The sequence below is a fragment of the Leptosomus discolor genome, chromosome 3 (genome assembly GCF_034619465.1).
Source record: "Leptosomus discolor isolate bLepDis1 chromosome 3, bLepDis1.hap2, whole genome shotgun sequence".
NCBI lineage: Eukaryota > Metazoa > Chordata > Aves > Leptosomiformes > Leptosomidae > Leptosomus > Leptosomus discolor.
The window spans coordinates 78536798-78557442 of record NC_141393.1 but is presented as its reverse complement, the minus strand read 5'-3'; the positions used below and the strand labels follow the sequence as shown (position 1 = coordinate 78557442).

The following is a 20645-nucleotide window of genomic DNA, read 5'->3' as shown; positions in this document are numbered from 1 at the left end:
GTATTTTTCAGAAGCGTCACAATAAAACATTTTCTTTCACGGTTCTGCGTTCACCATGCACTACAGCTCCCTTTAGTTGCCTCAATGTTAAAAAAAAAACCCACAACACCGCACAATTTTCCCAATCAATTCTGCAGAAACTAATCTACCTAAGCTATTTCTTATGATTTTGCATAAGCTTCTTTCAAATAACTATGAGAACTGACTAGGAACTCTGCTGGTTTTGGCTGGCATAGAGTTAATTTTCTTCATAGTAGCTGCATACAAAGCAGGGGGAAGAAGGTAGAAGGGGGGACGTTTGGAGTGATGGCATTTGTCTTCCCAAGTAACCATCACGCATGATGGAGCCCTGCTTTCCTGGGGAGGGCTGAACACCTGCCTGCCCATGGTGAATGATTCCCTTGTTCTGCTTTGCATGTGTGCACAGCTTTTGCCTTACCTATTAAATTGTCTATCTCAAGCCACGAATTTTCTCACTTTTACCCTTCTGATCCTCTCCCACACCCCACTGGATGCGGGGAGTGAGTGAGCAGCTGTGTGGTGCTTAGTTACCAGCTGGGGTTAAACCACAACAGCAAGGTCCTACCAAGGTCCTTCTTTCCTAACGTTACAGATCATGTTCTTCTATCAACAGTTATAGAAACACATGCACCAGCTAAACCACATTCCATGTACTACTTACAATAAGTCCCCTGGAAAGAGCCTGAAAAGGTGCTAAACACAAAGCCAAGAGACAAGGAACTGGTGACAGTACCAAGAGACTAGACTCATGTGCAGAGAACACTGTAGGATCTCTGACTTCCAGGCTCCAAGCAACCCAATGTTTCTGTCCTGCAGGAGAGGTGGGAAAAATCCCACCCTCTGCTCAGCTTAGTAGAATAAAACAGTGACAGCTCTACATGCAAAATACTTCAGCGCCTGTGACTGATGATATTTCTTGCCATAAACATATGTGGTTATATGTCACTGGGCTTACTGGCCAAGTCCTCATAAAGGAGCACCTTTCCTCCAAATTTTCTTTGCAAAAAACTGAAACAATTCCACAAAAAATACTATAAAGATCTCATCCTCTGACTTGGTGAATTACCATGAAAAGAGCATACGCGCTTCTATTCTGGATTACCGTGTTATCTGAAAATCAGTATCACAGCATAAAAGATGACTTGGATAGCAATGAAACAAATTTCCTCATGTGACTGTTGAGGGTACTTGCCACAGATAAAGCCAAATATTAAATTGAGACTAGATTTCCCCAGAGGAATAACTGGAAATATTAGGTTTGCTTGAGAACCATCTACCCGAGTCAAAGGAATAAGAATTAGGAAAAAGGCTGCAACCAGTAGAGCACAACCCTTGTATCAAGACGCTGGTGCAGTTGTGTTACACACTGGCACTTTGTATCAGATTTTCCATCAGTGTCGTTCCTCATGAAAAACTGAAGAATTATTTGACTGAAAATAATCTGAAGCTCATTCATAATGCCATATGAAAACACAAACAAAATGTTACCTGAGCTCTTATGTTCTAATACTACATGTTGACGCTGAAGTAACTGTAGATGATAGCAGGACACACCATGAGAAGACATACAGGTGAGTCGACAACTCACATACCTCTGAAAAATCCAAAACCCTAGGCTGCAATTTCTCCTGTATTTGCATTTTCTTTGACATCCAAAAGAGATGTTCTTGTACTGAGATTTTCAGGAAAGCCAAGTATTTAAATACGTCTTATATTAACTGCCTTCTAAAACAGCTAAATCAGAGGAAAACTTGCCTTTTTTTTTTTTTTTCCAAAGTACCATGAAGAAGAAAAATTCATGAAAAGACTATTTATATGCATTCTTTACTACGCTCATCACTGTCTGGTATCTAAAAACCTTACTGTAACACTATAGGGTCCACATACAGTAAGACAGTGACCTCAGACTCTGTAATATATACAAAGTCAGAAGAAACAAATGGAAGAGAAAAAAAAAAACCAAAAAAACACATGAAACTCGAAAGCATGTATAAGCATGCACAAAGAACAACTGGGAACCAAAACTGTTCTTTAAATAACATGTATCAAGCCAAGTTAGTCAAAATGAAAGCTTACACTTATTGCTAAGGAGGTGGAAAGTCAAGTCTCAGCGGAGGGCAGGGTGGGGGACAGGGCACAACAAAGTAAGCCAGTACAAACACTGTTGCAGTAAAATATTTTTTCCCCTCAAAAAATCAGAGGTATGGGGCTATTACAATGGTTGCAGATCCTACAGTTATCACCATCTCTTGTGTCATCTATTTACAGACACACAGACATAACCAAATCTGAGAGAAAACTGCTCAAATAAGTGTCACTATTTGAAGAAGACACCAGGCATGTTTAATAACCTTGAGAATCTCCCAATACAAATCTAAGGGCATAAATTGTATCAGTTTCTTTTCTGCAAGAAATGACACGAACGAGAACATTCCTATACACAGAAATGAACAGGGTTTACGTGTAGCTACATTTGTCAGCAGAGCATTCAAAAGTTCTTGTCAGTGAAGATCAGAAAGAGCATTAGAGAATGCTGCTGTAACACTGTTTATTCACATGCAGCTTGAAAACAACATCCAGGATAAATACATAGCCTCAGGTCTCAGTTCCATTTACCAGAGAGAAGAGCATCTAACAACCCAATACCTCAGTATGGCACTATGCACTCTTCTAGTTTTGCATCCCATTTACTGTCGTCTTTGGAAGGTTTCAACTCCACTGGAAGCTTTCATGTCTCCACCTGAAAAGCTTACTTCTCCCAAGACCTTCTGGCCTGCCTTCAGACAGCTCAGACTGCTGTGTTCCCCTTCTTGTCAGTCTCTTAAAAATCGCTCTGTTCAAGCCGAGATGAGCAACACGAGCATGCCCCAAAGCACCAGGCAAGCACCTTCCCAGCAATTCTGAAGCAAGCAGGGGCATACAGAGCCAAGATTCACCAGAAGCAAAGTGTGATGCAAGGCTCCTCGGCACGAGCTAGGCTTAGCACTCTTCGGAGGAGTCTAGTTCAGGTCCCACAGACAGTGCTCCTCAAGACATTTGGGCTAGGTAGCACAGTTCCTGAGCTAATACATTGGGTCACTCAGCAAGGCTGGCTCTGTCACAGCATCTTCCTCACATGGCTGCGGTACTCTCAAGTCTAGAAGTGGCTCCAACTATTGCAAGTGAAGGGCTTTTAGTTCCCAGAACACTGCACAGGACAGACCTGCCCCTGCTTAATGTGTTTAACTTGGAAAGTATGAACAACCCACTCCCTTCCTGCAACCAGAGCTTAACCTAGTACCCTTAGTATAATCATCTACATTTCACAATACAATGCAATAACTTAGTTTTGAAAATCTTTTTTTCAAACATACACATTCAATATTTTCTAAATAACACTGAACTCTTACTTTAAATTATTTTTCATCTCTGGAAAACATATGGGACTTATTAGTCAGTCCCCAGCTCCTGAGTGTCACTACTACTATTGCATATTTGCAACAGAGCAATAGGAAAGAGCAGGGTGGCTGCAAAGCAAAAAGAAACAAAAAAATTATTCTTTTAACACAGTTACCAAATTTCTCCTTTTCTTCTTGAAGCCATTTTTATCTCAAATTTTTAATTCTTATGCTTACGCAGAAGTTTCCCTGTTTCCCTTGTGTATACACTGTTTGAGCTTTCAATTTTTAATTTTTCTTCAATAGTGCCCTATCTTTCCTTTTCTTTTTTTTTTTTTTTTCATTACTTGGGTTTTTTCCTCTCCTGTTCTCTTTCCCCACGCTTGTTTACTTTTTCCCCCTAGTCCTTACTAATTATTTCATGTCTCTTGGTCTGTTTCATTATGTGTCATGGCTTTTCCTTTCTTATTTTTTTATATTGCATTCCTTTATTCCACTCCTGCAGCTCTCTGATTTCTATGTGCTTGCTTAACTATTACCCAAATGGCTCCAAGCAGGACACACTCAAACTGAAGAATAAATAAATTAAAAGAAAAATACTATCTGTGGCCGTGCAGGGTTGCCTAGCAACACCCTGTACCTCTCCACAGCTTTTCTAGAGCCCTGGTGGCAACAGAGCTTTTCAGACTTATTGCTACAAATATATGCAAGATCCTCCTGCATTGTTTGTCCGCTCACTAGCAAATAAATGCAAAGGACAATATAAATGAGAAAGAAAAACTCCAGAGAAAGCACTAACAAGACTACTCTTCCAGCACAAGAAATAGCACATACTCTGATGCACACTGTCCCCTTGTCTCTCACCCTTTTTCTCTGTAAAGCACTCTGTAAAATTACTGTTCACTAATACTAGTACTGTCACAATCTTTGAGAAACAGAATGTAAATAATATTTCTTAAGGAATAAAATTTGTGTTAAATTCACCCAATTCTTAAATAGTTACTGTGTATGTGTTATGGCTGAGACTCATTGGCTTCTTACACTCTTGCAAACTTGCTTCTGAAAGCTTTACACTAAAGAAAAGAGAGTAGGTAGCCTCCAGATTGTATAGGATAGAAAACACGGCCTGAGCATTGTCAAAAACGCAGTGGAATTATAAAGGATGTGAAGTTTGTTCCTAAAGCTTATAGATCCAATCTTAAAAGATTTTCAGTATCCATTATTTCTAATAACTTCAGATGTGACAGAAGTGAAAGCGAAGCTTCCCTCTTCCCCGCCCCCCTCCCCGTTTTCCTTTAAAACAAGTGTTGGCTGGGTCAACCTTCAAAAGTTAGAAACAAAGGCTCATTGCGTCCATACTTTACAAAGTACTGATGATTCAGCGTTAGCTAGACTAAGTTGCAAGAGGACAGATACCACGCCAGTTTCCCTGACAGTATTTTTTTTCCACAGCAATGAAAATCTTCCAACAGCCAATGGCAACTTCTGAGAAAGAAAAGTCTTTTTCATTTTGGGATGGAAACAACACTTATCCACGGGACTAAAACTTTAAGGATATCAGGAGTCCTGGAAGGGGAGTCAAGAAACAGAAATGCTAAAGTAAACAATAACTACATAATTTAGCTAAGGACCAACCCGTGATGAAGCCCTACAGAACAGAGAAAACATTCCGTTAACATGTATCTTTCTGAAGGGCATCAAAATCAACGTTATTACTTGGGAATTTTTTACATAGCTAAATCTGCCTCAAAGCAATTTGACATCTGCATAGCAGAGTATCAGTAGCAAGTGAAAAGAATGCATGTCAGAGCACATACCTTAAAAAGATATTTAATAGCATCAGTCTACATCTATCAACTACAAATTGTTATGCAGTAAATGGAAAGTGCAAATGATTCACATAGGTAAACAAAGGACAGAAACTAATATCCGGGTACATAATCCTTATTAACCTCATTCCCACAGTAACGTTTGTAGAAATTAAAGGCCAAAGTAAGGGTACGTATTGTTGGTTGGAGAACACAGCAGAACCCACTGACGATACAGGCCACCATAAAACAAACACAGGCATCGCCAAGTCAAGCACTTAAATTCAAAAATGCCTAAAAACGGTTTGCAGTTTGAAAAATTTGATTTGGCCCCTTCACACATATGCAGCAAAACACCATTTTAATGACCTGATCATATGCTATCTTACACAGAATGTTGCCTGACTCAGAAGACAGAACAGAGTGCTCACCTAATCAATAGTCTTTCAACTTAGTGCTTAGTGTGTAGCCTTATTTACTGCTCACTATTCAAAACCTTACCTGAAGGCAGAACTATCTTTCCCCAGGAACATTTCAACAGCACTCATGGCTACGGCATCTCAAGTGATTTAAAAGCAATTTATTCTACGTACTATGAATACACCCTTTTAACAAGCAGCAATCAGCACGGAAAGTCTATCAAGTAACTGTGCATGCCACGTCAGACACCTATGGTCCAAAACATTACATATAGGAGACTGGAAGTGACAACATGGATGATCAGAGTTACTCTCTTGCTTTCGCATTCAGTTCACATTCAGATTTTCTCATCCAGTTGATGGAACCATCACCCTCTGATCATCTGGTATTTCTAAACCATCTTCTTTCTTAATTCCAACCATTAAGCTCCTAGTCACTCTTATCCTCAGCCCTTGGCTGTACAGCCTCCTAATTGCACTATTAAATTTATTCTTATCCTTTTTTTTTATTCTAAACTTCGGTGTCACACAGTTCTTTATGATGTTCTAGTTCCTTCTGTATTGACAGTGCCTGTCGACTTTCTTGTAACATGCTCCTAATATTTATGTCAAGCTCATTAATGAAAATATTAAATGGTATGAACATGAAGACTGATCCTTCAACAAGCTCTGCTCAAAGCCCAGAAGCTTTTTTTTAAGCACTACTCACTCTCATTTCCTTTCTAGCCAGTCCCTTATCCATGTTACTATTCTAATCTAAGCAAATGATACTGCACTATTAATTGGCAAAAAAAAAACCCCAACAACACACTTGTCATGTGTCAAGATCTATCCCTAACAATAAAGCCCGCTATGTCTTATTTTTTCTTATATTTGCCTTAAAGTGTTTAATAAATCTTTGCTTCAAAATTTGTTTTCAAAGTTTTGCATGCTGCTAATAAGAGACTAACAAAGTTATAGTTGCCCATCAGTTCTCTTTTAACACTTAGAAACTGCATCAGGTATTCTTTAATCAAGTACCATGACATACAGCTTGCTTTACTCTTAGGCCTGTAATCTCACATGTCAATTTTTCTGTGCTACTTTTATGGACATTTTTCTGTCCCTTTAACTTCAGGGATGAAACCCTACAAGTTCTCCTTATGGCCTGTCTAGGGTAATTTCCATTTCTGCACTTGTCTGCCCATTAGCCACCTCTTGTTTTACTCCCATTTTACTGAAACCAGGACAGTGACTTACAATGATTTTAGACAATACCTAGGATATTTAATCCTATCTTCACACTGACTTCCCTTGTTCTTTTATTTATTTTAATTTAGATAGCTTAAGAACCTTTTACTATTTGTTTTATATAGCTGAATAACCTTTTGCTATTTGTTTTAATTTCTTTCACCAGGTGTGACTCAACTTGACTTTTGAAAGTTCTCACTTTTCCCTCTGTAATTCCTGCTTTGCCCATCAATCCCATTTGTTTCAATTCCTTATGGGTTATCCACATACTCTTCAATATTCTTTTTGAAGTTATTTTCCAGTTCAGTCTGAAACTCTTCTTTACTGTTGGGATGCAAATTTCAGATAACTTTTGTATATTTGAATTAATAACAATAACCTCAAAATTCTTGTCTTTGAGCTGTTTAGTTCCGTTCACAGATCTAAATAGTTTTCTTAACATCTGAGTTTGTCTTATAAAATAATAAAATAATAAAATAAATTTTGGTAATTCTTCTATAGAATTTATATTAAATTAACTGAAAAGAAAAGCTTGATGAACATTATGTGACTATCTATTCTATGACTTCCTCCATTTGCTAAATTTAAGGCTAAAGTTCATTCAGCTTGATACCTGAATCAGTAAGAGTTGATACTATTTAAAATTTTATATTATTGTGTCTGATTTAACGACTGCTACTAACAAAGTTCATCAGTTATCACATCAAAGAATTCCCTCACCCCGTCATTGTTAGGATCTGTGGTTTTCCAGGCTATGCATAGAAAGTCAAAGTGTCTCACAATGACTTACCTCTCTAATAGCACTACAATCAATTCCAAGTATAGGAAGTTGTGAGGGCAACAGAATTAGGACGGTGAACTTCAGAAAATATAATTTCAATAGACCCAGGGATCAGGTTGGTATGTCTCCTGAAAGATATACTGATTAGTAAAGGAAAGCAGGAGAGAGGGCAAAGCCTGACAGAAATGCACAAAGGGAAACTATTCCTGAGCAAATCAAAAAATAAAAGGCACTTAACAGACCTTTAAGATCATACCATGTCTCCCCCATGGCCTGAAAATCCGAATCATAAAAGCAGGGAAACTATGACACATACCTAAGTATATAAACTTCTAAGTGAACAGCACAAGCACTGTAGGAATAAAATCAGAAAGCTAAGGCACCAAGCAGATTTCAATTAGCAAGGAAGAGACAAAATAATGAGAAAACAGTTCTATATACATGAGAAGTAAGAAGAAAATAAAGAGAAGTACAGGTTATGTACAGGAAAGGAGAGCAAACAACAAGTGATGCAGAGTGAACTGATTTATTCACAGACTTCCCTACTCTGTTTATGAAGATGGCACGGTACAGCTGTAATTATTACTAAAAGTATTCTTTTGAGCAAGAACATGGAATTGCAGGCTTCAGTATCGAAAAAAAAGGGGGTTGGGATTTTTTTTTTCTTATCAGACAGGTGCAGTTCATATATCACTGAGTCAAGGAACTAACTGAAACAATGCATGGACCACCACCAATTGCATCCAAAGACACTGAGGGCTTGGGGTTCCAAAAGGCCAGAAGAGACAGATATAATGCTTCCCTTTACAAAAAAGGAAGTGAAAATAGCAATTACAGCCCCTGGCAGAGAAAATTAAGTACATTTATTAGAAATGATAATGTAATCTAAAAAAAGCCAACATGGTCATGTAAAAACAAAGTTAAATAATCTTTTTTTTTTTGTCCTTAAGAGGATGGACTAGTGAATAAGTGCTAGATGTGACAAAACTCAAGTAAATTATTTTTGTAAGTATTCCACACCACATTTTCATAAGCCAATTAAAAATGCAGTCTAGATAAAACCAACACCCAGTCAGTGCACAACCCCTGGCTTGTTTCCTACCACTGAAAAGGGATCTGAATCAACATGCTTCATGATGCACCCAGAACCCTAGTGATCTGGATAGCAGGAAAAGAAGAATGTACTAATGGTTTCTACCAACATCACGTTTGGTGGAATAAGGGAAACACAGAAGGAGGAGATATTAAGCATTTTAAAAGGCAAGATAAGAATTTAAAAATCAAGCCAAACTGAAGGGTCAGAATTTAGGCCTTAAATCAAACACAAGACAATCCAACACTCTTGCAGAAGGAATAGCACATGATGGGATAATTCAGTGTGTGAGGCAAAGAAATTATTTAATTCTACTTGGTGCCATCTAGGTCCCAGCTGAAAGATTGTGTAATTTTTCATCATCATGATTAAAGACAGATGCAGAAAATCCAAAGAAAAGCAACAAAATAACAGTTTCAGAAAACATGACCAGCAAAGAAGAGTTGAAGGAAAATCGAGAACTGGAATGAGATCTAAGAGGAATCTGCTAATATAACAGATTTTATACCAAAAGGGAACAATCAATTGTTCTTCAAGTAGGAGGAGAAGGACAGATGACAATTAGATCTCCACCAAATAAAATATAGTATATTTTAGGAAAAACTTGCTGTTGCATTGATTAAACACTACCAAGAATGAGAAGTCTCCATCATCATATGCCTTTAGAAGTGGGTTATACAAACCCCTGCCAAGAAATGTTTGGCTATATTTCATTCTATCCCAGTCCAGAAATTCTCTCATGATCCCTCCCAAACTTACATTTTTATGATTCTATTATTAGATTGATTTGTATTTACAGCCGTAGCCAAATTTAAACCTGCTGTGTGGTGACTATAGCATATTTTCATCACACTAAAAATGAGTTTATTACCCTTCTCTAAAGTGATTTTGATCCATAAAGGTTCGGTTTTACCCTTGCTATCTTTTTACTGTCTGTTGCATTATTAACACAAAATGCTTTACCTTTATCTTTCCTGAATAGTGCACAGCCTTTATGGCACCTGTACAAGTAGTCACTTGGATGCCACTTAATTTACGTGATTTAGTTATGTTAATAACATTCCTCTCATATGGTACATGAACAAGGAATCTTTAACTTGTTTTTTTAAAGGAAAATATAAAAAGACAGGAATTACAACTTGATAATTTTCAAATGGAATGCACATGGTAGGATCTTTAGCTCTACCTTTTCCACTTCAGCTAGCAATTAAGCAACAGTAGGTTGTTGTGCAGTTCTCAGTATTAGAGAGGAACAGAAAGTTTTGCTGAGTTCTAGATGCTGGCTGATGAAACAGGACTGATTGGAGACTGAAGAAGTGACTGCAGAAAACTCGTACATGTAGCTTTCTGAAGACTGCTGGAACAGGCCCACAGCCAGAAAGACTAAGAGGGAATATGCCTCAACATGGCAACACCGCAGCTCCAGGGACTGGCCCACCCACCAGTTCCCATTTCATCAATATGAAGCGCACACACTATAAGGAAGGTGTTTACACCAAGGAGTACCTAGCATCTTTGCAGACTGAAGAATCCCAAACACATTATTTCTGATACCAGTACTGGATGGGATACTACATTTATTTTCAACACTATATTCAAACAACGTATCCGTTTATAGAACAACAAATAAATCATTATGAAAGCCTCAAATCACTCCTGAGATGCACCACCAAAAATTTAGGAGTTCCTGAAACCAGGACACTACTGTAAGCAAAGAATACTGAATATTGTAAGCAAAGGAGCAGTGAGTGATGAGGCAATTAACTGCTCTCCACCTGAGGACTGTATATTATGACAAAAATGCAACAGAAACTGGTCAAGATAAGGTTTTCAAAGCTTCTGGACAGTTCTGTTTCACCAACACATTTTTTCAATCCCCAGCCTGTTATGCATCCTTGCTTCAAAGCATGAGGATGCTAGTGGTTTTTTAAATACGATGCTATCAGGATTGGTTAAAAGATCAAAACCAAGCTTTTCTGCCAGACCTGTTCATTCATACTTAAAACAAGTGATTTTTTTGATACACGTCTATGACTGGTTTTTTAATATGCATAAAAGAATCAACGGACTGGTACTCGGAAAATTTTTGTCCAAATACATGGCAACGTGGCAGACAAACTACAAGCAGGGTCTTTTAAGAAACACTTCACTGCAACTTAATATTGGACAGTGCTGCTAGCCCTGCTTAAAATACAGCATTCAGCAAGCTATACTACTCCCTTCACAGTAAAATGGGTCTTTCAGCTCCTTTTACTTCTAGTGAGCAGATGTCTTCCAGGACTTAGACACTCTAAATATATCTGAAGTGAGTAATTACTAACAGGCTAACAATGGCACAGGTTTCTCCAAGAAACGATGTTCAAGCACTTACAATTTCTCAAGGCTCATGATCATTTTTAATTTTATAGGTTTCTAAGCAGAAGGGAGATGGGGCTTGAGCAAAAGAGCAGTATTGGTTTCAGTATAGGCAATGGTGGAGTAGAGGGGCTGAAAAAAGAGAAGCTGGTCTTCTTGCTATTTATTCTGTTTTCCAATACACCAACACAAGAAGGCTCCATTATCTCCATCCAATAACCACAGGGAAGTGCACATATAGAAATCCACATCTGAAAGAATGTAAGGCTAGGCAGAAGATGAAAGTTAACAGTGAAGATTGATCCTGGTCCTATTTCTACTCTTTGATCTGCTCACCTTTAATGAAAAGGAATGAGTTGATCAGACTTACCTAGAATTCAGCATTTGCAGCAGACAAGTACTTTTCATTTTGTCATATAGGTATGTGTAAAATCAAACAATTTGCAACTCTGAGACACTTTGGTTTTGAAATGGTTAAGATCAGAAATATACCTGGAACTAAAAATCTTTCATGACTGCTGCTCTATAAGAAGGGAAATCATCCAACATCAAACCTGAAGAACATCAAACCTGAAGAACTCTGAAGAGAGGAAGTTAAGAGGTCAGAGGTGGTTTTGCACTCCAGAAGAGCCACAAGGTAACAAGGAACCTTTTGCAGAGGACTAAGAAAGCATTTGGTATATATAACATTAGCTAGTATTTACTATTAGATCCACAGAAAATGTGCATAAAAGCATGAATTTGTAGCAGTCGGGCAAGTAGGAACTACTGAGATATCCCAACAAAAATACCTTAAGATATGAAACTAAAATAAAACAGAAAATTCAAGGATGATAATATGCATTTCTTAGAGCAAGTGTGATATCATATATAAACATGTAAACCACTTTATTCCAGTAAAATGGTTATAAATGCCAGCATATGGTATCGATAGGAGAAAATGCAGAGTAATTAGTTAATCTAAAAAATGCATGAGTAGGAATTTGACTGCTAAATGATTAAACTGGTACATTTTAAAACGTGTATTAATATTTAATTATTGACACTATGAGAAAAGAGAAAATCTCTTGATGTTACTTCTCAGCTCTTTCTGATACTCAGTAACTCATGTATTATTCATATGAATAGTTTGTGCATATACAGTCAATCACTAGTTAAATAAAAGAATAATTCTCAAATTCCCTAATCACCTCAATAGATCCTAATGCAATATTTTCCACATTTGGGAATCAGAGCGTTTTATTTAAGAAATCAGTCTGGCCATGATGAATACAGTGCAGCCCGAGCAGACATCAGTTCAAAGAATCAGATGTCAAAGTGCTCCCTCTAATGTCCCTTAATCATCACACCAATTAGTGGCTGAATAGTGATGTGATTAAAAAGACTGCTGCTATCCTATACCTATTCAGACTAGTAGAATCCTACATATGTTCTACCAATTAATGTTTGAATAGAGCAGCGATTAGAGAGACATCTGCCATTGTATATCCATTCAGAAAAGAGCTAAACTTGTATATTCATATGCAATGAAGACAAAAATAAATATTTGCAAAGGTAAACTATACATTTAGATTATAAAGATAATTGAGTTGATTTCCTTTAATGAGTGTTCTCTATTTTACAATATTTGGGATTCTTTTTTATTTATAAATATATAATCTTTCATCTATACATGTCTAGAAATGGCCAAATTATTCACTGAAAAAGCATTTATTCATTAAGGTTCCTGATTTCAGGCCCTGGGTGAACTGAGTTTCATATCTACTTGTTTGCAATTTGCACTATTTCTGCTTCAACTCATCAGTTATTTGTGAACTGCTAACTTGATTATTCTGTAACTGTGATCCATGATTGGGCACAAAAATCACGTGGCATTTTTCCATCTCACTGGAAGGCAATACTTAGGGTAACAAACTGATACAGCTGAGAATCTTCTTTTTTACAAGGTTCTTCTGTGCAAGCTACGACATTTGTACCAAGTACCAAGAGGTACTTATAAACCTTATTTTTTTAAAATAAGAATTCTCTTTTACAGATGTTCATATATAGCAGTGACAGCCATCAAAACACTGTCAAAGTGAAAAGCAATTTGAAGTTTTAGCAAACTCTTATTACCACTGTTTTAAGGGAATAACCTTGCCCTCTGAACGTAAAGAGCAACGTGATCTGTTACATCTTGCAATGAATTGCAGATCTCACTCTCCACCATTAGCACAGAGCAATCTGGTAGTTGCACCTTAATGCTGCACAGAAAAAGATGAGGTGAAGAATCTGGTCCTCTCTAATGGCTGGAAAGAACTATAGAACAGTTAAAGGCTCTTATCCAAAAGTGATGCCCCTGCAAAAAAACAGCTGAGCTCAAAAATTATTTTGCTCAAGGAAGAGAGGCTCTTGTTGCACAATGCTGATCAGGCTTAGCAAATGTAAGGACAAAGAACAATGCTACTACTGCCAGAAAATCAATACTGTTACAGGCTATGGCAATTAACTACAAACCAATTTAAACCCCATTTCCTTTTCACCTTTCTTGTCTTGTTGAAATACTTCCAACTCTTCCATCTGGAGCAATTATTACTGTTATTTCTAAATGCAGAAACTGAAGAAAGTCTGAATACATAGGTGAGTTTATACCATCTTCTCACCTATCCTTAGTAGGTACCTCCAAGGTTTCATTACAAAAACAGGCTGGACTACAACATCCCACTGAATCCTCCAGTAACAAGTGAATTTATAAACATTGCGGGGATGAATTTCATTAAAATGACAAACCTACACATTTACAGGGTAAAAGCAGAACTTGCCCCATAATGCTTAGAAACCCTATTCGTAAAGTAAGGAATTCAGTGTGCTGGGTGTAATGCAAATGCACACAATGTGTGCCCATCTAGTTCATGATTTAAATGTCAGAAAGCATAAAACACACACAGAGATGGAATTATAGAGCCAGACACCAGGAAAAAAAAATAAAAAAGAAATAAAACCCCCATAAAACACCAAACATAAATCAGATGTCTAAACAATCCTGGACTACCCAGGAAATCCCTGAAATCAAAGCAAGTCCTCACAGCTTTCACAGTTCATTGCTTTGCTTTAGCTTTATCTGTAAATTGATGACTTTTGCTTCCTTCTCCAAGATTCACTATTAGTATAGCCATCTCAAAACTCTTCTATTTTTAATTTCTTCTGACCAACAGAAATCTTTGTTTCCCCAGACAGACTAGTGCCATCTGCTTAAACCACCTTTCAGCATGACTCAGAAGAAACCAGAGTTAATGCTGAGGTTTAGCACTGTCACCGAGGGTGACTCAGCAGTAAAGAGTTTACCTACCCTAATATAAATCTGTGAGTTCAAATTTCTGAAGAAAAGCTGACTGATCTTGCCCCTACAGCTATAAATCATTTTTACAGCAAAATGTGGTTGCTAACACAGTAAATAAACAATAGCAGTCATTGAAAGCATAATTGAACCTTCCTTGAGGAGAATGCTTTTCCATTGCTGAGGAAAGATATTGACACTCAGTTTCCACTTCAGAACTCATTTAATGGGCAACTCAAAGCATCTCAGAGCAGGCTAGGAGTTAAAATTTCAGTTGTGTAATTATTCTAGGGAAATATGTAAGTCTGCCATCTGGAAGTGTATTAGACATTACGAAGTCACTGTGTGCATGCCTCAGCAGATGCAGCTTTTGTTCGGAGTTTTGAGGGCTGTTAATTTAATTAGTTTTGTATTTTCATACTCCCACCTTCCCTCCAACAGTAATTCTGCAAAGGCAGCACCAGTACAGCTTTAAAAGAATCCAAATCTAAAAGCCAAATTCAGATTTTAAGGGAATACAAACCAGTATACTATGGACTTCAAATAGAGCTTGACCTGTTCATTAGTAGGCCTAAACATTACTGCCGATGGCTTTTTAGACCACAACAGAAAATTGTGCTCCATGTATTATTTCCTACATTAGCTCTCTTATTTTAAGAAGGCTAGGAAAGGATTCTATCACTTTGCTTTCTTTGTTAAAACTACTCAACAACAATGATCTGAAGAGAATGTAAAAAGTCTCTTATTTTTTCCTAATGCCTTTTATGTAATGGGATACCAGACAAATGTTTTGGTTTTTTCAGTCTTGTAGGGTTTTTTTCTGCCAGAATAGTAAGCTGTGTGGTAAATCTAGCACAGTACAAGTAAGCTACAGATCTCTGAGTAAAGAGAAGTTTGACAGTTCTTAAAACTAAGACCATTACTGGACTAAAAGTAAGGACTACCCCTTTACAGTTTCTTCTAGCATGTCGCATTTCTTGTCGTGACTTGCAAACTAAATAACGTGACATTTCTACCAAATAATTCATAATATACAGTATAAGAACTATCTGCGATGAAGGTGTGTACATGTACAGATACACCTATTTGCTTATCTTTAACCTTTAACCCTGCAAGTTGTAATACATGAGCAGATCTCTGTCAGTGCAGGGTCCTAATAACTGTACAGATCTCCATGCAGTAATACAGAACTGTAAAACCCAGTTGTTTATTGCATTGCAAACCTACACCAAAACACCATCCTGCAATATCTGACAACATTCAGAATTTCTCTCAAACGAAAATCCAGCCAAGGCACACAAGCTAGCGATGAACCTGAAATTGGTGCTGTTTGCACAGCCCAAGAAGCTCAGATCTTGGGGATCCAAGAACATTTGAGATACACACATAGAGCTAAGAAGAGCAGGAATGTGGGAAGAGACACAATTTCTAGAAAGCTCCGCACTTTCACAGTTAACAGCAAAACCTCAGATATCAAACATTTTATGAATAAACTGAATACAAAAATCAAGGAAGGCTGACATGGGGGAAAGCTCAGAGATAACCACGAGCGATCTTAAAGCCTAGAAGCTTTAGAAAATGTGTGTTAACACACCCATTAGGAAGATAGGTATGTGTATGCCACAGTTTGAAGTTTAACTAACTAGGATAATTTACATTGGAATAGCTAATCAGGTTACTACACAAATATCTAGCTGCCCTGCTGCATGGATACCCAAGCTTCCTAACAAATAGTTTCTGAAAACAGAGGAGTTTACAGCCCAGTATTGATTTCAGGTCACCTGAAAACATAACAATGTAAACTGCAGCTGTCCAGGAGCCGCTTGCTGAGCAGCTCAACTATCTGTGCAGCAGAAACAGACAGTTGTGGGCAATAACTGCATCAGATATCTCAAAATAATCATCCCTGTTCACAAACAGAAGTTTTTCATGTAACATTAGTTTCCAGTTATTATAATATTATCTAAGCCAATAAATAAAATAAGAAAATAGGAATATTATCTATAGTAAGAGGATATAAAACAGGAAACTATACTAGAGTATTGAAATGCTAAGGATACCCTGCGTTGCTCCTCCCAACAAATATTTGTGGGTCATACTAGATTGCATGATTCTGAGAAACTGAGGAACATTGTGGGGTTTTTGTTTTGGTTTGTGTTTTGTTGGAGTTTATTTAATTACAAACAAACATCAACTATCAAACCTGAACCTTCCTACTTAGCAGGAGAAGGTGTTTTGATAATGCTATGAAAAGATACCATAACGTTATACCCATAAGGGAAACCGTTTGCAGATGCAGAAGTAGTACTCTACCTAAAAGACTTCAGAATTTCGAGGATTATCTAAGAGAATCTGTAGGAAGACAGTAAAAACACTACAAAGCTTCTAATCAGATGAGAGATCAAAGAGACAAGGGAGTCTGATAGGATTAGTCAAATATCACACTGAGACTAGGAATCTAAATACCTAGAGAGAAAATTATTATATCTAATGGCAGAAATACTGAAGAATGAAAAAATATTTATTCTAAAACCATCTCTTTCCTGAAAAATACAATGTACAAAATTTAAAAACCAGAGCCATGTTTTAATCTGAGCTGTATGTATTTATACATAACGCATATACATATGGTCACATATATATAGTACGTATATAGGTAGCTATATATATATATATGTGTACATAAAATAAGTACATGTGATGAGTTCCCCTATTTCTGTACTGTAATAAAATTACCTTTTAAAGTCTCAGGAAGGATAGTGAAGTGCTGCTCTACCCAGCGTTACTTTTGGAAAACAGAAAGAAAAGGCGCAAGCGGCAGAAGAGGCGGCGGACACTGGCTACCCAGGGAGAGCGAGGGGTTCTGCAAGGCTCGGGAGGTGGTGAGCCGGCTGTGACACTGCTTGATTCGTGAGATGGATCTGACTTCATAACAAAAGAGGAAAAGGTTGCATGAAAGACTTACTAAATCACCAAAAAGGAAAAAGGTATGGCACATACTGGGTTCTGAAAAGTAAATAGCTGATCACAAAGTATCTACAGGAACAGAACTAGGACAGAACAAATTTGGCTACTGAACAACACAGGAAACTCAGATTTTAATTTCCCACACAAGTCAGATTTCACTCTCAATGATTTATTGCATGTTCCAGGGGCAATAATAAACGTGCACTTACTGAACAGCTTTTGTCAGAATTCCTTTTCCATTGCTTCTTGACTTGTTTCTTTGCTGCAGTTGAATGAAGAGTTGCATGCATCTGTTTTCGGGGATTTAAAGCCAGAATGTTCTGTAGGAAGAGAACAGAAAATATTAACATATAGATAAAATTTCCAAAAAAGCTCAAAGCCTCTTAAATCACATCTCATACACACAATTACAGTGCTATGCCAAACCAAAACACAACTACTCAACATTATAGCCCAACTTCATACTAATTTGTTTATATTTGTATTGTCCACACCGGTTAGATTATGAATATTTAAAGACATTTTTAGGATTGCTAGAAAACAGAATTATATTTAGTGGCAATGACGGTTTCCATTCCCAGATGTTTGTTACCTACGGCATATAGAAACACATAATTTTGCTTCATTATATCACTCCAGGTAACATTTGTAAAGGAAAACAAGCAGAAAAATTTCAAAGGATCTGGGTTATTTCTGGATGTTTCATCATTTCAGTATAAATTCCAGTTTCCCATTCACAGGAACCTGTTTCTACGCTTAGTGAGCTGATGAGTTAACTTCATTTCTCTTACAATGCTTTTATTTGCAAGGACACAAACAAACGCTGGGAATATAGATGTACTTTTAAGTGACAGTGGTGGTCTGACGACATAGGCAGAATGAAGTTTGTAATGTCTTTCATTATACTATTGTAACTCAAAAAATTAAATCAGCTTTTTGGAACCCAAGCTCTTTTTCAAATCAGGCAAATGACAGGTTTCTATAGCAAAACTGACCTCCTTTAATTCAAGAAATGAGTGTGAACAGCGTGCAAGCAACAGATCCAGACTCAGGTCTGTGATGGAAAACCAAAACAGGCATATTGTTGGTTCTAACTTCGAGAATTGGGTTTGTAAGTTTTCCTTTTAAAAAAACTGGACTAGCACTATGCTTCTCCACCGTGGTGAATAGGGTGTGTTTATTCTGTTACTGTATGTCAAAGATGTTCGAGGGTGACTTACAGAAATGGAGCCTGAACATGACGAGTATGATGGGGTTATGAATATTATATCAGGATGCTTCCTCATTTTAAAAAATTCTGCTTGAGTGGGTGATAATGGTGAAGTAATCTGTTGTATTAAGCTTTTATTGTCCTGATGTTTATGGGGACTTTTTTAAAAAAAAAAAAAAAAAAGATGCAAAGGGATCACTTTCTAATCTATTTAATGCTTACTCTGGACTGATGAGTAATCCATTTTTCCCACAAAACAAATCTCACCTACTTGAAAATTCTACCTGCAAATAACGACATAGCCTAATACAGTAACTCCCAGCTTACCTGAAGCACAGAGAGACAAAAAAGTGGGGTACAACACCCAAAAAGGTATAGACTATTTAGCAGCCTACAGGCTGTTGACTTCCAGGACAAGTTAGAGGGTGTTATCAGATGTGCCTCTGCAATTCCAGCAGTAAAGACTCTGCTCCATTTCTGGGTGTTCCCCAGCTGAGTACCTCAGGCAAGATGTGGCAACCAAATGCATTCAATGGTGGTTTATGCAAATTTATTTCATTCTTAATTAAAACAGAGCAGGGACATTCACATAAGGGATGTCACAGCATCTCAGCTGCTACTTTAATTTCTCAGGATGATCAAACTCAACTGTCACAGCACATCTGACTCGTTGATGATAGGCTATTGAGTGACCAAATCACCCAAACTGGGCAGTAGGTCCTGAATCACACATAGGCTTTAGCAAAATTTTGCCCACTCTCTTTTGCAATTGCTTAATGCAGTACTCTTGGCCATGAATATTATAATTATTTTAGCAAACTGAAATGAATTGCAAATTTCTAGTAATAAACTGTAACAGATGTACTCCACTGGGTACAGCACCAGTTGGTTTAAAACGTGGAACAAATGGTGGGGCAAGCCAAGGACGGAAGAATCCCCATATGTTTGCTCCTGTTGGAATTCTGCAGTAGGAGCATGGCTCCAAGCGCAACAGTTGCAGAAATCCAAAAGGACTACGTAGCGCAGCATGTCCCAGAATTAAATCTGAAATAAAACTGGCACAGAACATACTAAATCACATATACTATATAAAAATTGCTTATATTCCCACTACCTAAATAATGTACTATTTGCCTAAATCTTGGATTGCTGGCCAAGGTGGCTGTTCTAGCTAGAGGTCCCTGGCGTTTAAGAACCACTCAGAAGCTAACTGCCTAAATGAGGAAGTAATGTAAATGCTTTTGGGTCTGTTAAACTGTCAGAAAAGAAAATTAGTGAGGGTGTTTTCTTCCTATTCATTTCAGTTCCCTGGTTGGTTTTCCACAGCTTATGGCTAGTCAGACATTTAGTAAATTTAACAAACAAATTCAGGTAGGTCAGCCAGTAAGCGGAAAACTACTGAGAAGAAAGTTCTATAGGGAGTGTTGCAACTAACACTTACTGTATTACCCAATTAAACAAAAATAAACCACCCTGGACATGCCAGAAAGGAATTCTGAGACCCCAGCCAATCGCTCACAATGGTCATCTCGCCAAGGGGAGAGCTCATTGGTGAGGAGAATTATTTGGGCATCTGTGATCTTGCTTGTCCCAATGCCACGCTTATTCTGCTACATAAACCCTCATTCTTGCCAGATGAGCTGTTGTTTGATCTCTCCAGATGTTGAAAGGGCAAGACTCAAGTACCCCAATGGAGGATGTGGGTACATCACTTTTCAGAGTACTATGAACTTTGGATTTCACATTAAGATGCTATTTGTATAGTAATGGAGAAGCTATGAATTATATATTCAGTGTTTTACATAAATGGCCACATTTATTTCATTAAAAATGAAGTAGGTATAAATCCATTGTCATTAATGGCTGCAAATCAGAATATAAAACTGCTGTGTTTTTGTAGAAATCTATTTATGGAGCCAGGCTCTTCTCAGTGACGGCCAATGATAGGACAAGGGGCAACAGGTGCAAGCTGGAGCACAGGAGGTTCCACATTAACATAAGGAAAAACTTTTTCACTGTGAGGGTGACAGAGCCCTGGAACAGGCTGCCCAGGGAGGGTGTGGAGTCT

At 37.6% G+C, this 20645-nt stretch overlaps 1 protein-coding gene across 1 annotated transcript in view; it reads right to left on the bottom strand.

Annotated features, from left to right (window-relative positions):
• The window catches only part of DPYD (dihydropyrimidine dehydrogenase), a 344208-nt gene extending 324103 nt beyond the window's left edge, over positions 1–20105 (bottom strand). The window contains exons 1-2 of the mRNA XM_086463055.1: positions 20097–20105; positions 17577–17687 (exon numbers count right to left, since the gene is read on the bottom strand). Of these exons, the coding sequence (XP_086319181.1) occupies positions 17577–17687; positions 20097–20105 (120 nt within the window). The remainder of the gene's footprint in view (positions 1–17576; positions 17688–20096) is intronic.
• Positions 20106–20645: the final 540 nt, after the last annotated feature.